Raw genomic sequence first — 13,212 nt, 5'->3', positions numbered from 1 at the left:
TCGTATGTATATGGATCAGTGTTCCCATTCTCCATATCATGTAATAAGATTATTTTTTAGTGACAGAACATCCTTATGTAGTCCACATATGGCAAATTTAAAATGGACTGATTGCATGTCCATGCCAGTGCATTCCAGGTCCTTTATCAATCTTCACAGTACTGTATTGCTTTCCTAGCTGCTCAACCATGCTTAATCTCATGTCACAGGATTATGATGTGTGACCAACCTATATTCACCAAATTTTGAGTTTTGTAATATTGGTATTCTTGCCATGCTTTGCCTCAGAGGTATCCTGCAAGTTACATCAAGCATTCTCAGCCATTCCACTCAGCAGCACCTAGGTAGCCAGTTATCCCCTCAGTCATCCAATCCTTCTCCAGTAAACAGGTGAACTGGTGGCACCTTCCCACACTGAGAGATCACAAAAACAGTAGACCCTTCCTCTTAATTATAACAAACTCTTGCAGATGAAGTGTTGGTCTCCTTAGAGCAAATTAGTTTAGTCAGTTATTACCCTTTTCTTCATGGGAAGCTGCTGATCACACTTCAAACAACATATCTCTTGGCCATCTGTTTTTCTTTATCCAGGTATAAATTAGGGCTGAGCGATACTACCTTTTTAGCGATATATCGCGATATTTTGAAAGTATCGATATCACGATATTTTGTTATTAACTATCGTGATACCATGCCTGTACATTACTGTCATTAAAAATCCATTTGTTATGCTATACTAGGCTAAGAATCTTTGTAAGTGATAAAGTCCACCCACCTGGTTTCCCCTGCAGAGAGGTGTGAACACCACAACATAACCTCAAAGCATGTGCTACAATAATCATTACTGTAAACAAGAATGATAGTGGCTAGTTTACTATCACTTATAAGGACTTCCTGCAGGAATGCTGAGCAATACAGTATGTAGCAGCAGCTATGATTGACTTATTCACAAGTATCGTGAACTATTCAGTATCGTGAATGGTGGCTTCAGTATCGATCGTGATACTAAAATGGCAGTATCGCTCAGCCCTAGTATAAATGCAGCTGCTTAATTTCTGCCGTTCTTTCCTAGGATTTTTTGTTGCTCACATACGCAACTGCTTGTCAATTCTTGTGACTACTCATCTAATTTTTATTTTAAGTAATCTAGCTTGCTATTGGCATCTCACAGTGACTGTGGAGTGTGCTAGCTACATTTCTGTCAACCAGTCAACTTGTCATGTGCTCATAGTGATCATGTAGATATGTACAAATACAAATAATTCCATTATTGTCAACAAGAGAAAGTTAATGCAGCAATTGATCTTTACCCTGCAAAATGACCTAAACATTCAAAGGTTCACGATGCAATTCCGTTAGTTTCCCTTCAAACAACGTAACTGTCAATATTAATCTATGGTTCTAAGGATTCTGGATGCATTTAGCATCCCGAGTTCAGCACTTAGACATCCCCCTTGGGAAACTCTGTGTCTTCGTTATTATCAATTTCAGTCTCGCTCATACTCAGCTCTCTCTGGCCATCCTCTAAGACTGTTCACCCAAGTATTGTCATCACTCTCCAGCTAACTCCCTTGACTCCCTGCTCGTCCTTATTCAAACACAGTAAGCAGCTCCTTGTGTTGGCAGCTTACTATTCTAATTGGAACATGCTAGCACACACATATTACAAATTTGGAATAATATCTAGTAGATAATGTTGCACTTTTATAAGTTATCTTTGTGTGCACTGTATGCCATGTGTCACTGGGACATTTCGTGTACGGTGTTTCACTGGGACAGACTTCACTACTATAGTTTTTTTTCTCTGCTGTAGCTATTTCAGTTTTGCTTGAAGCATTACCTATTGATTTGAGTAAACACATTGATGATATCCTAAAGAATATCCTGCCACATTTTCAGTCATCAGATGATGCTGTCCGAGATGCCTCCTTGTGTGTAGTCCATACACTGTCTCTACAGTGCAGTCATTCTGAAGCTATTCAACATATGCTTGATAATCTGCTGCCATTGTTGAACAGTGCACCCAGCAATGAGTACCGTTTGATTGTGCTGCAGTCTTTGCAGTTTCTAGCTGAGAGTAAAATCCCTCAACAAGCTAAGCAAGAGATGGTTAAAGTGGTACTGTCCAAGTTGTTTAGCTATATGAAGTCTGGTCTACACAAAACCACACTGATTTGTTGCATAGACACACTCAACTCATGGTTCAAATGTGGACAAGAAACTACAGTTGTCATGGAGACTATACTAGGGCCTGTGATTGACTTGTTCAATTCTAAGACAATACCAGTTGAAGTGAGAATGTCACTGTTAGAGTTTGCTGCTGATCTGGTGGTACAGTATCATTGTTCTGATAAGCAACTTGATCAGTTAACAACTATTGCTCTCCAGTCATTGGATAAAGCTGTTTCCCAGCCATCCCAGGTGTGTAGTATTTATCAACTGTATACTATAACATTTAAAGTTGTTAGTAGTTTTAAAGTTTTGTTAATGCAGGGTGCTTGTTTAAATGAGCCAAATGCTACCCTGCAGTTGGTCGGTCATAATTACACTACATGCCTGAGTTTAATTGTGATTAAGTGCTAAATTGCTTACTACAACCATACAAGACTTCAACCAGCCAACACTATTATTTTTAATTGGTGTTTGTTTAAATGTACTGTTATCATGTCAACAGGTTCCCAGTGTTGCTGAAGGAATAGCAAGTGTTCACATGCTTATCAAATGTTCTGAGAAAAACCAATTGCCAGCAGCCACCAAAACAAGGATGTGGAGTTCCATTGAGACGTTATTTGTCAACCCCAAATTCCTTGTGGGGGCACAAGATACAGAGTTGATGTTATTAATGAAGTTGGGTGAAAGTGTTTTCAGTCAAGTTGATTATGTGATGCCAAAGGCATCTCTAACGTGAGTTACATGAGAACTATGAGATTGAATCCACTACACATGAAATAGCTATGAAAAGATATTAAAATAAGTCTATCCTGGTAGAGCTCACATGCTATAACAATGTGCCTCTTTCTGTGTAAGTTTTAATGTTCTTTGTTTTTTCTACAGGATGTGGTACAATGCAGTTGCCATTGTTCTTACCCATGCCAAGTGGTGTGTAAGGCAATCAGCTCATGGAGTAATCAGTCTAATGGTCACTGCATCCCATGACGTTCTGATGGAAATTATTGAGTGTCTTCGTGACAAGATAACTTCTATTCCTCATCTAGTAAGTGTGTATATTTATTGTGTATTCCTAGTTTACCAATTGTACTACACTTTATAGGTAACAACAAGTAAAGAAAGCTCTTCAAACGTTGCTGTCTACCTTGTTGAAGCATTACTCTATGTGAGTAGCTTGGCACAGGATGAAGAGAAAGAGAAAATTGCATGCAACCTCCTTATTGCTTGTCATCACCCAGCATTAGGTATGTATGTACACATGTGTGTGTGCGTGTGTGTGCGTGTGTGCGTGTGTGTGTGGTTTGAGACATGACAATGAAGTGGTAGAGCTCTGGTTAGTAATTACAAGGTTCCACTTTGATGCCTGGTTGCTGTTGTTTCATTGAGAGAGAAACTTTGTATTATTCACATCGCTTCAATCTGCCCATCTGTAAATGGGAACTGGTTGTTAACTGGGGAAGAAAATGCCGAACGTACATGTCCCACATAATGGGTGTGCCATACTTTTACTCTTGAGACCTGATACAGAATAATTTTCCCACACTGACTCGTATGTAGCGTGTATAGATGTGATTATGTTAGTCATTATTAGTTGTACCAAGAGTTAATAATTAATAGTGGAGTAACTCTTGGTTGTACAGATAGATGTTCTATATACTATTGTATGTTTAGTTGCAGTCAATCAAAAGTTGTGGAAGGTTTTATTAAAGAAACTAAACCTTAATCCAGTTGATATCATTGAGAGTAACAGCCAGACTATATTTGATCTGATGTGTGAGAATCGTGATATTCCGATAATCAGTAAAACTTCTCAATTGGGATCTTCCTGGAACACCCCGGAACCAAGTGCCACTCATTTAGCCTTGTCTACCATCCTGTCCATCCACCCATCATGTATACAACCATTAATAGTAGACCTTTTTGTTGCAACCTTTACATCCTCTGCTGTGTGGCAAGCAACAAACGAAGACTGTAAGATCATGTCTACAGATCCTACACAATTATATAATCCTGGTCTAATGAAACAGTAAGTGTATTACTTGTATTGGCATTGTCATGTAACAAATTGATGTACGACATCTAAAAGTCCTAGTTGCTTTTTAAAAATACTGTATAATTACAGTAGTAGGTCTAACATAAAAGTTATTTCACGACTAAACCCCAAAGAAAGTAATTCATACAGTGTGTAAATTAAACCTATCCTTACTGGCATATGGACCCATCTGCTTTCCTTTAATATCTGGCTATCATTTTAGACTGATGTCCACTCTTGAGAGTGTAGCCCCAACCAATATTCGACGTAGCACTAAAGTGTATTCTTATGAGGAGGAGAAATGGGATATTGAAATGAAACAGGAAGCAGAGCGTCGACAGAAGCAGCAGCTGCTACAAACTAGTGATATACTACAATTATTACACAGTGGTAATGTGTCCAAGAAGTTACAGGAACTGATAGAGGCAGAACTAGTTAAGGAAAAGGATATCCGTTCTAATATGCTGAAAGTTAGTCATCGTGTGTGTGTGTGTGTGTGTGTGTGTGTGTGTGTGTGTGTGTGTGTGTGTGTGTGTGTGTGTGTGTGTGTGTGTGTGTGCGTGCTACTGTTGGATACATTTGTATGTAAGACTAAGCTAAGTGGTTTTGTTATTCATAGGCATTCTCAACATTGCAGTATATATGACTAAATTATTGGCATATGCATTTGTTGATGATCTGTAGTTATACAATTAGACCCTATCATGTTCAATGGCAGTTGAATGGTGTTGAAAGCTGATTACAGTATATACATATTCATTCATATGTACTGTAAGTACACTTCTTCATACAGGTGTATTTTTGCTTTGTATATTATTGTTTGTGTTTTAGAATCTGCAGTATTTGTGGTAGTCATATATTGGACGGTATCAAAAACAGATACTGCTGTTTGACAAAATCTAACATATTGTCATGTTCCTCAGCACTACTAAATAATTATACTACATGATCGATATTTCTTTTAACATTGACTTTACATATATCAACTAAAATTTTGCAGTTTCCATAGTTCACATTTAGCTCTTCCATTCATCACTGTAGCTAGATCAACAGTTGTCCTTCTCTACTGCTATACTGGTAGCCTCAATGGAGCAGGGACCACAAGGACACATCAAGCATTTGTATAGGATGATTGATGCTGTGATGAAGTCACTGAAATGTCCTCTGTCTAGTGTGTATGCTTGTAAAGTGTGGCCATACACTGTGAGGATTGCTGTACCTGATGAGAACATTGGTGAGAGTACGTATAAATGTATTTGTGCTCTGTAATACAGTGTAAATTTCCGTTACTTTTGAACTAGTAGTTTTGAAATTGAGAAGCAGTGTGTATATACCCATGTACAAATTGTGTATCTACTGTCATGTACATGAGGTAATAAAGTTAATCGTCCCAGCTGTATGTATGTACAGGTAAATAAGTACACTGTACTGTATGTATGGTGTTACTGACAGCATACGCTGTACGGGTACCAACTATTTGTATGACCATTTTTATGCTGTGTGTAATCGCGTCATTGCCTTGCAAAAATTAATGTTCACCATCATGCGCTACATGTTAATTAGCATACTATCATGGCTCATATATACTAAAATTATCTTGAATTTAACAATGTGAAATATCAAACCAGAAATTCCAAGAATAATTTATAGTCTCAATCTATTAGAATACATACTACTATATACTGTGTGTTGTTTGTGTGCTCCATAGCTCTGTTACTAGCACATGTAACACTTCGTGTGTTGGATCCTGTTGCTACGGTGAACCCCAAGTGGTGTGAAGAGGTACTACCCACTGCCGTACAGAGATTGATGGGTATTTTAAGTGTTACTAACCTACCGACACTTGGTAGGCCTTATAAGGTGGACTTGTGGTTTAGTTGTTGTCTGCCACTGATCAAGGCAATGGTTGAGACCAGTAACACTTATGGAAACACAGATAAAGTCATTCAAATTCTAGTCAGCATTAGTAGCTTACACTCCAGTGATGATGAGGTAATCATATGTGTAGTGTGTGTTTGTAGCTACTTAGTAAGCTAGTTAGCCTTTTTACTTCTGTGTGACAAGGAAACAATTCAATATAGGGTGGTGTATTAATTTATGCAGCAGGTTAAATTTGGATTGTAGTACTTTGTACATTATCAAATCTGTAGACTAGGTACATCTGTTGTATATGGTATATATTATTGCCTTACATGAGGTATGTTCTTCTATACATACAGTATCCCATATGAGGTGCAGTTGTTTGATCTTACTTTTTCTACAAATTAGAATTTTTACCAATTTTACGCTTTCCACTGTTTGTGTGTGTGTTTATAGTTGACATTTTGTCTAGTTTCAACATCAGCTGTTTCCTGTGGTTGACACTATGAAGTTACTTGGATCATTGATTGCTGATAACAGCTCGGTGGTAGTGTCACAGAAAACTAAGGTTAGCTCTGTTGTTTATAAGCATAGTAGTAATTATCAGAGTATAGTGGGTTTTTCTAGTTAGGAAGTTATCATGTTTAAATTGTTTTATGCTCACTTTAGACGTCATACAATCAACCCCAGTTTAGGTATATGTATAAGATTTTTGCAAACGCAACATCACAGAGTGTGGTATTAGGCCACTCCAAATAAATTCTCTGCTTCCCGTCCACCGCCTACATTTGATTACTGTCAACTCTAAATATTCCATTATTCCATGTTCGCTCTTCCATCATTTTCTGGTTATTCTTGTATTCTGTACAGGCTCAGTAAAAGCCATCTTGTAATAGTGTCAGCTCATGTGTCAGCAGTACTATCAAGTTTCATATTTGTGTTGTCTTTGCAACTTAAAAAGGCTAAAGCTTGCTTTATGCAGCTTTTTATGGTTGTGCCAGGCAAATAGAGCTGCCAATCTTATAATGCATGGGTGTGTCATCATATACCTCATGGGTGTGTCATAACTATTAACATGCAACATCTCCAGTTGGTTGTGTATATAGAAACTAAACGAACGAAATGGACCACCTGCCCGCATGCAAATATGCTTGAGTCCAGGATGGGAAACCAGAGAATTTCCCTTACTGTTTAGTGGTAAGGGGTATGTGTGGACCAAAGGTACCCCTTTATAACAACGAACACTAAGACATATACTATAGTTTTATTTCACTAGAAGCAGCCTTTGATCTGCCAATGCACCATATACCTACACAAATTCACTTGTTGGCTAATCACCTACAATGCAGTCTCCAGCCTCCAAGTTTGCATTACCACCCATCATCACCACCCATCACCACCCATCACCACCCATCACCACCCATCACCACCCATCACCACCCATCACCACCCATCACCACCCATCACCACCCATCACCACCCATCACCACCCATCATCTGTAAAACCAAGAGTTAATAATATAGTATCTAAAGCTGTATAGTCCTGTGAAGCGCAGAAGTTAAACGGCTTCAACCCATTTCACATAACATAGAGTATTTTCGTATTTAACCACAAAAGTCATCATCCCAGACACGATGGTATGTGTTCAACTTAGTCAGCAACAGTAACACTGTTGTATTAAAGACCAACCTCAAGGATAACTCTGTTCACTGTGCAGCTAAGCTAATTAAAGTAAGGAAATGAACAAATAGTAGAAATCTGTACGTTACGAAAAAGAAGCCATTTAACTTCTGTGCAATCATCTATTACAGGACTACCAATTCATGGTAAAGATTGTTAAGCTTTTGGCAGAAAAAGAGCTATATTAAATCTAGTTTTAAGCACATAGCTTAATGTATAATAGGAAACTTGCTTTGATGGTAAAAAAACTTTGGCGAAGTTGGTAAATGGCATTAAAGTTTTTCCGCCAATTTTTTTGGCAATCACATGAGCAGATTACATTACGTCGTTGAAATTGATCCTGCAATTTTTCAAACCAATATAAAGAGATGAAGAATGTGCAGTTCATCCCCCTGTGAGGGATTCAAACCAAATGCTTTGGTATGCGGCTCATGATAGCCTGCACTGCTGAGCCCGAATTCACTGTATTAACAACTAAACTAGGCACTGCACTCAGCATTTATAACCATCGAATGACACTTGCACATGGTGTGTTTATATATAGCTAGACAGGACACTTACAAGACCCTCAACAATCTATCGTATATTTTTGATCAGATATTTGCATGTAAATTAAGAGAAATTAAGATGGAGTCCCCATTCGCCAAATTTTTTTTCTGCCAATTTTTCTATGGTGGGTTGTTGCCAAACTGCTGTGCCGCCAAAGTTTTTTACTCTATGGTAGATGCCTGACAACAATATCATCAAATGCAACAATGGCCATGAGCAAGGATGTGAATAGAATTTCAAAGTGTGTGTTGGCCCATAAAAGGTTTTAGTAAGTCTCTCAGTCCATTACTCCCAATACCATATCAGTTCTCAATTTGTTCCATCACATCCATATACACTGCGTGCTGTGGCTCTTGTGTTATAAAATATGTGGTTACTAGGTACTGGTGCTGACAGTTGTGTTTCATTTTAGATGAGTCTATCTGATTCCTACATCAAGTTATGTCAGACACTCAGTGATGAGCCTCTAACTGACACAATGATGAACTGCCTCATCAGCTGGTTTACAAGTACATCACATTTGATGCGTTTTACTGCCCTGAAAGCTTTGGGCCAGTGGGACACTTTACCTTCGTATTCTAATCAATTCATGCTAAGGATGATTGTTGCTGCTAATGATACAAATGACGACATCAAGATGGAGGCATCACGGCTTCAAACAATGTGGGATTTGTCATTTGATAGTGACGAATTAGGAGACGAGTTAGTAGTGGCGTTAACTGACAATGGCAGTGCACACCTGCAGAAATCATGTGCAGCAGCTTTAGGTGTGTGGCTTAAGAATAAACCTGACAAATGTTCTACCGTACTGCAACTTTTGATGGATCGCTACAAGGAGAGAAACAAGGTATAATAATTGAATATTGATTTGTGGATTTATATTTATGTATTTATGTATTGAAACTGAAACAACAACCCACATGTACTGTACTACTGTGTGTTACTATGTAGGTTATACCAGTACAAACTGATAGTTTTGGACGAGTTATATCCCAAGAAGTTGTTATTGATTTTACTAATAGTAAAGTTGGTATTGCGATGGGTTTATCCCAGCTGGGACCATACTTGTCTAATGAAGAGTCAATAGAGTTTTTCCAATTCATGTTGTCTGATACACTGGGAGATGCTAACACCACTGTGCGCTCCAGTATGATACAGTCAGCAGTGAATGCCATCAGCACTCATCAACAGGTAGTGTGTACTGTGTATTATTAACAGTGTACAGTATATATATGTGACCGGATCTGTGAAAACCTGACATGATTGTGCATTTTTGAATGCCTGTTTCATAATATTTAATAATTTACTTAGCAAAAGGCATGCTCTGGCAAAGATTCAGCCTCTTATGCCAATAACTTTTTCAGTTACAGCCCTACAAAGTGACAGCAACAATTGATTTGTACAGCAAGTATAGGGAAATAAATTACAGGTGCTTACTAAAACCAAGAGTTCATAATATATAAAAATTATATATTATGAACTCTTGCTAAAATGGTTGTGCATAACTTACATGCGGAATGACATACAGAGTTGAAAGTTACACCATCATGCTTGCTATGAATAGGGAATCGATTACTGGTTAAGTTTAAGCTCTATCACCTTTCTTCACTACATATAAGCACCTCTTGAGTAGACAAATAAGATAGGACCACACCTCACTGATTATGTCATAACTACGTATTACTACGCTGTACTATTGTAGATAATTGATATATGTTCTTCTCTGATGGAGCTATTTAAGACTCACCTAAAAACATCAAAAGATAATGAAGCATTAGACACTACTAGACATTCAGCAGTTATACTGATGGGAACATTAGCTCAACACCTCAATAAGGATGATGATGAAGTAAGTGGTTGAGAGGATAACAATACTGATTACTCTAAATCTGTAGGTGGAACCAATTGTCCATTTACTACTAGAAACTTTAGACACACCTTCCCAAACAGTTCAAGAGGCAGTTGCTAAATGTTTACCACCACTGGTTGCATGTATTAAACCTCAAGCTGCTGGTACTATTGAAACTCTGCTTGATAAGGTAATACATTACATATTCAAAGCTATTAAAATGTTGTATACATATTTTTTATTGAAAAAAATTAAAGGACAGAATTATCATGATATTTTGCATGGAATCTATTACTATCATGCTTTACTGCTTTTATTATGCTTTTGTTTGTCCACATTTGTCATGTCTGTTCAGCTGTTCCATGCCAAAACATATGGGGAACGTAAGGGAGCAGCTTATGGACTAACTGCCATAGTGAAGGGCATTGGAATTCCTTCACTAAAACAGTACAATGTCATGCAACGTCTTCAAGAAGCTATTCAAAACAAGAAGAGCTATCAGCATAGAGAAGGGGCACTGCTAGTGTTTGAGTTGCTTTGTACAATGCTGGGCAGACTATTTGAGCCATATGTGGTGAAGATACTACCTGACCTGCTGGTATGTTATGGAGACGGAAACCAGTATGTGCGAGAGGTATGTCATTTCACAACACCTGATTTCCTAAAATTGTTTTTGCTGTGTTTGTGTATGTTTGCTTGTTTGTATCTTGTGTTTGTCATTCAACATCTATATGAGCAAAATGTAGTGGTCTTCATGTTGGAACTAAAGCCTCTATGTGACATTTGGAATTTTGGAATTGATATACCACAACTGTATGTGATATATATCACTCAGGAGTACTCACCTAATACATGAAAGAACATACAGACATACGTATCTCCCGATGAAAACAGGCTGTATGTTGGTAGGGTGACTATAGAGCATTTGCATATCCATAATAATGTAATTGACGCCATGTTCTTGTACCAAGCTGGAACTTCTATCAGCCAGAAACTAAGTGAGTATTTTAAGTGTTGGTGACAGGAATAATATTTCAAGTAGATACCAGGCATGGGTGATCTGTACTGTATCCCAACAGGGCAGTTTCGTAGGGAAGAGAAATGTGTATTGATCGATTACTGGCTATTCATACCAAACTGGCAAAAATGACTATAGTACAGGACTTTATCCACCATCACAGAACCATACAACCATATCCACTAGTTTCAACATCAGCCAGAGCTCCATCAATGTCTCATACTGCTTGTACACCTGGCTCTCCACTTAGCTTGGAAAAGCTGCTAGCAAAACCAAACCATTAAACTTTTTTTATACGTGAATTTCAAATATATCAAATTTTGTTGTCAGAAGTTAAATGGTCTGGCTGCTTACTATTTCTAAGTCAAGTGGTGACCCGTACAAGTCTTCTGAGATTATGATGAGAGTAAAGTTGGAATTAGTGGATGTGGCTGTACGGTTCTGTGGTGATGGATATAAAGTCCTGTAATATAGATTCCAGTTGTTTAGCCACCTTGTAGTCATGAATAGCCCGTAATTTGTCTCAATGTACGTTTTACTTCCAAAAGAAACTGCCCTTTTGGGATATAGATCTCCTACACCTAGCGTCTTTTCTAATTATAATTTCTGTCGTCTACACATAAAATACTAACTTTTTCACTTGGTTTCTGGCCGAATTCAGCTTGATACAAGGATATGGCATCATTTACATTACCATGGATATGTAAATGCTCTATACATTAAAAGTGAACAGTTCAATGGTGTTGTTGCTTGTGCATAGTAGATCAACTAATTTCTAAAATTTGGTCAGGATGTGTAATTAGTGAAAATTACACAAGTATGTTGTATGAAAAAACCATAGTATTTCAATTAGTGCGTCATATTTAGATGTAAATAGTAGCTCGGTAGTGTGTGTACTAGTTATAATTGTTCATATTAGGCTGCAGAGAACACAGCAAGTACTATAATGGCAAACTTGAGTGGTCATGGTGTTAAGATGGTACTGCCTTCGTTACTGACTGCACTAGATGAAGATCAGTGGAGAACTAAAGCAGGTGAGTACATGTGTGTTCAGGTTGAATAATATTATAAACCTCCCTTTGTGCCACACCTTGTGACCAAAACAGACGCCTAGTGTTTTGATCTTCTTATGAACACTATCTCTTCACTTTGTGACTGCATTTCTTCCTTCTATAACTACCACAGGACTAGATAAGTTTCAGAGCATAACACACTAACATTTGCAGCAGTGAATTATTTTGCTGTTACGATGTGTTGGGAGGTTGATAACCTGAGTCCAATAGACTCTTGCTTTGACAGTAAAAGCATGTACTTCTTTTGTATTTCATAGAGTTGTGGTTTCTGCCACACATTTGACTCTAATATTACAGTTGTTTACCTTGTGTGGATGTACAGTGTAATCTGTAAATACAATGTTCTTGATACAGGGAGTGCTGAATTGTTGGGCACTATGGCATTTTGTGCACCCAAGCAACTATCTTCTTGCCTGCCCAGTATCGTGCCACCATTAATTGAGGGATTAGCTGATTCTCATTCTAAAGTGCAAACAGCTAGTAATCAAGCATTAAAGAAGATTGGTTCTGTGATTAAGAATCCTGAAGTGCAAGGTATCCAATACGTGTGTGTGAATGTATGTATGTATGTATGTATGTATGTATGTATGTATGTATGTATGTATGTATGTATGTATGTATGTATGTATGTATGTATGTCTATGTACATATGCTATTACACTAGATGTTATGACTTATTTTACAGCATTGGTTCCATCCCTTCTTGCTGGACTATCAGACCCAAACAACCAAGCTACTTCTTGTCTTAAGTTACTACTGGAGACTGAGTTTGTACATGTTGTGGATGCTCCATCACTGGCTTTGATAATGCCAATCCTTGAGCGAGCACTGCAACTGAGGTCAACTGAAAGCAAGAAAATGGCTACCCAGATTATAGCTAACATGTACTCATTAACTGAACCTAAGGAACTGGAGCCATACATGTCAGCAGTGCTTCCTCGTTTAAAACAAGCACTAGTTGATCCTGTTCCTGAGGTAGAT

At 37.9% G+C, this 13,212-nt stretch overlaps 1 protein-coding gene across 1 annotated transcript in view; it reads left to right on the top strand.

Moving 5' to 3' along the window:
* The window catches only part of LOC136243878 (stalled ribosome sensor GCN1-like), a 51,490-nt gene that overhangs the window by 19,086 nt on the left and 19,192 nt on the right, over positions 1-13,212 (top strand). Inside the window, exons 10-26 of the mRNA XM_066035435.1 lie at positions 1,814-2,421; positions 2,675-2,904; positions 3,055-3,214; positions 3,272-3,413; positions 3,841-4,195; positions 4,425-4,671; positions 5,243-5,435; positions 5,910-6,193; positions 6,534-6,629; positions 8,704-9,138; positions 9,243-9,482; positions 9,994-10,140; positions 10,187-10,330; positions 10,496-10,774; positions 12,078-12,192; positions 12,586-12,765; positions 12,917-13,206. Coding sequence (XP_065891507.1) covers positions 1,814-2,421; positions 2,675-2,904; positions 3,055-3,214; positions 3,272-3,413; positions 3,841-4,195; positions 4,425-4,671; positions 5,243-5,435; positions 5,910-6,193; positions 6,534-6,629; positions 8,704-9,138; positions 9,243-9,482; positions 9,994-10,140; positions 10,187-10,330; positions 10,496-10,774; positions 12,078-12,192; positions 12,586-12,765; positions 12,917-13,206 — 4,145 coding nt within the window. The remainder of the gene's footprint in view (positions 1-1,813; positions 2,422-2,674; positions 2,905-3,054; positions 3,215-3,271; positions 3,414-3,840; positions 4,196-4,424; positions 4,672-5,242; positions 5,436-5,909; positions 6,194-6,533; positions 6,630-8,703; positions 9,139-9,242; positions 9,483-9,993; positions 10,141-10,186; positions 10,331-10,495; positions 10,775-12,077; positions 12,193-12,585; positions 12,766-12,916; positions 13,207-13,212) is intronic.

This window comes from Dysidea avara, chromosome 14, assembly GCF_963678975.1.
Source record: "Dysidea avara chromosome 14, odDysAvar1.4, whole genome shotgun sequence".
NCBI lineage: Eukaryota > Metazoa > Porifera > Demospongiae > Dictyoceratida > Dysideidae > Dysidea > Dysidea avara.
Note: the sequence above shows the minus strand (reverse complement) of the source record. Positions and strands in the feature narration are given on the sequence as shown.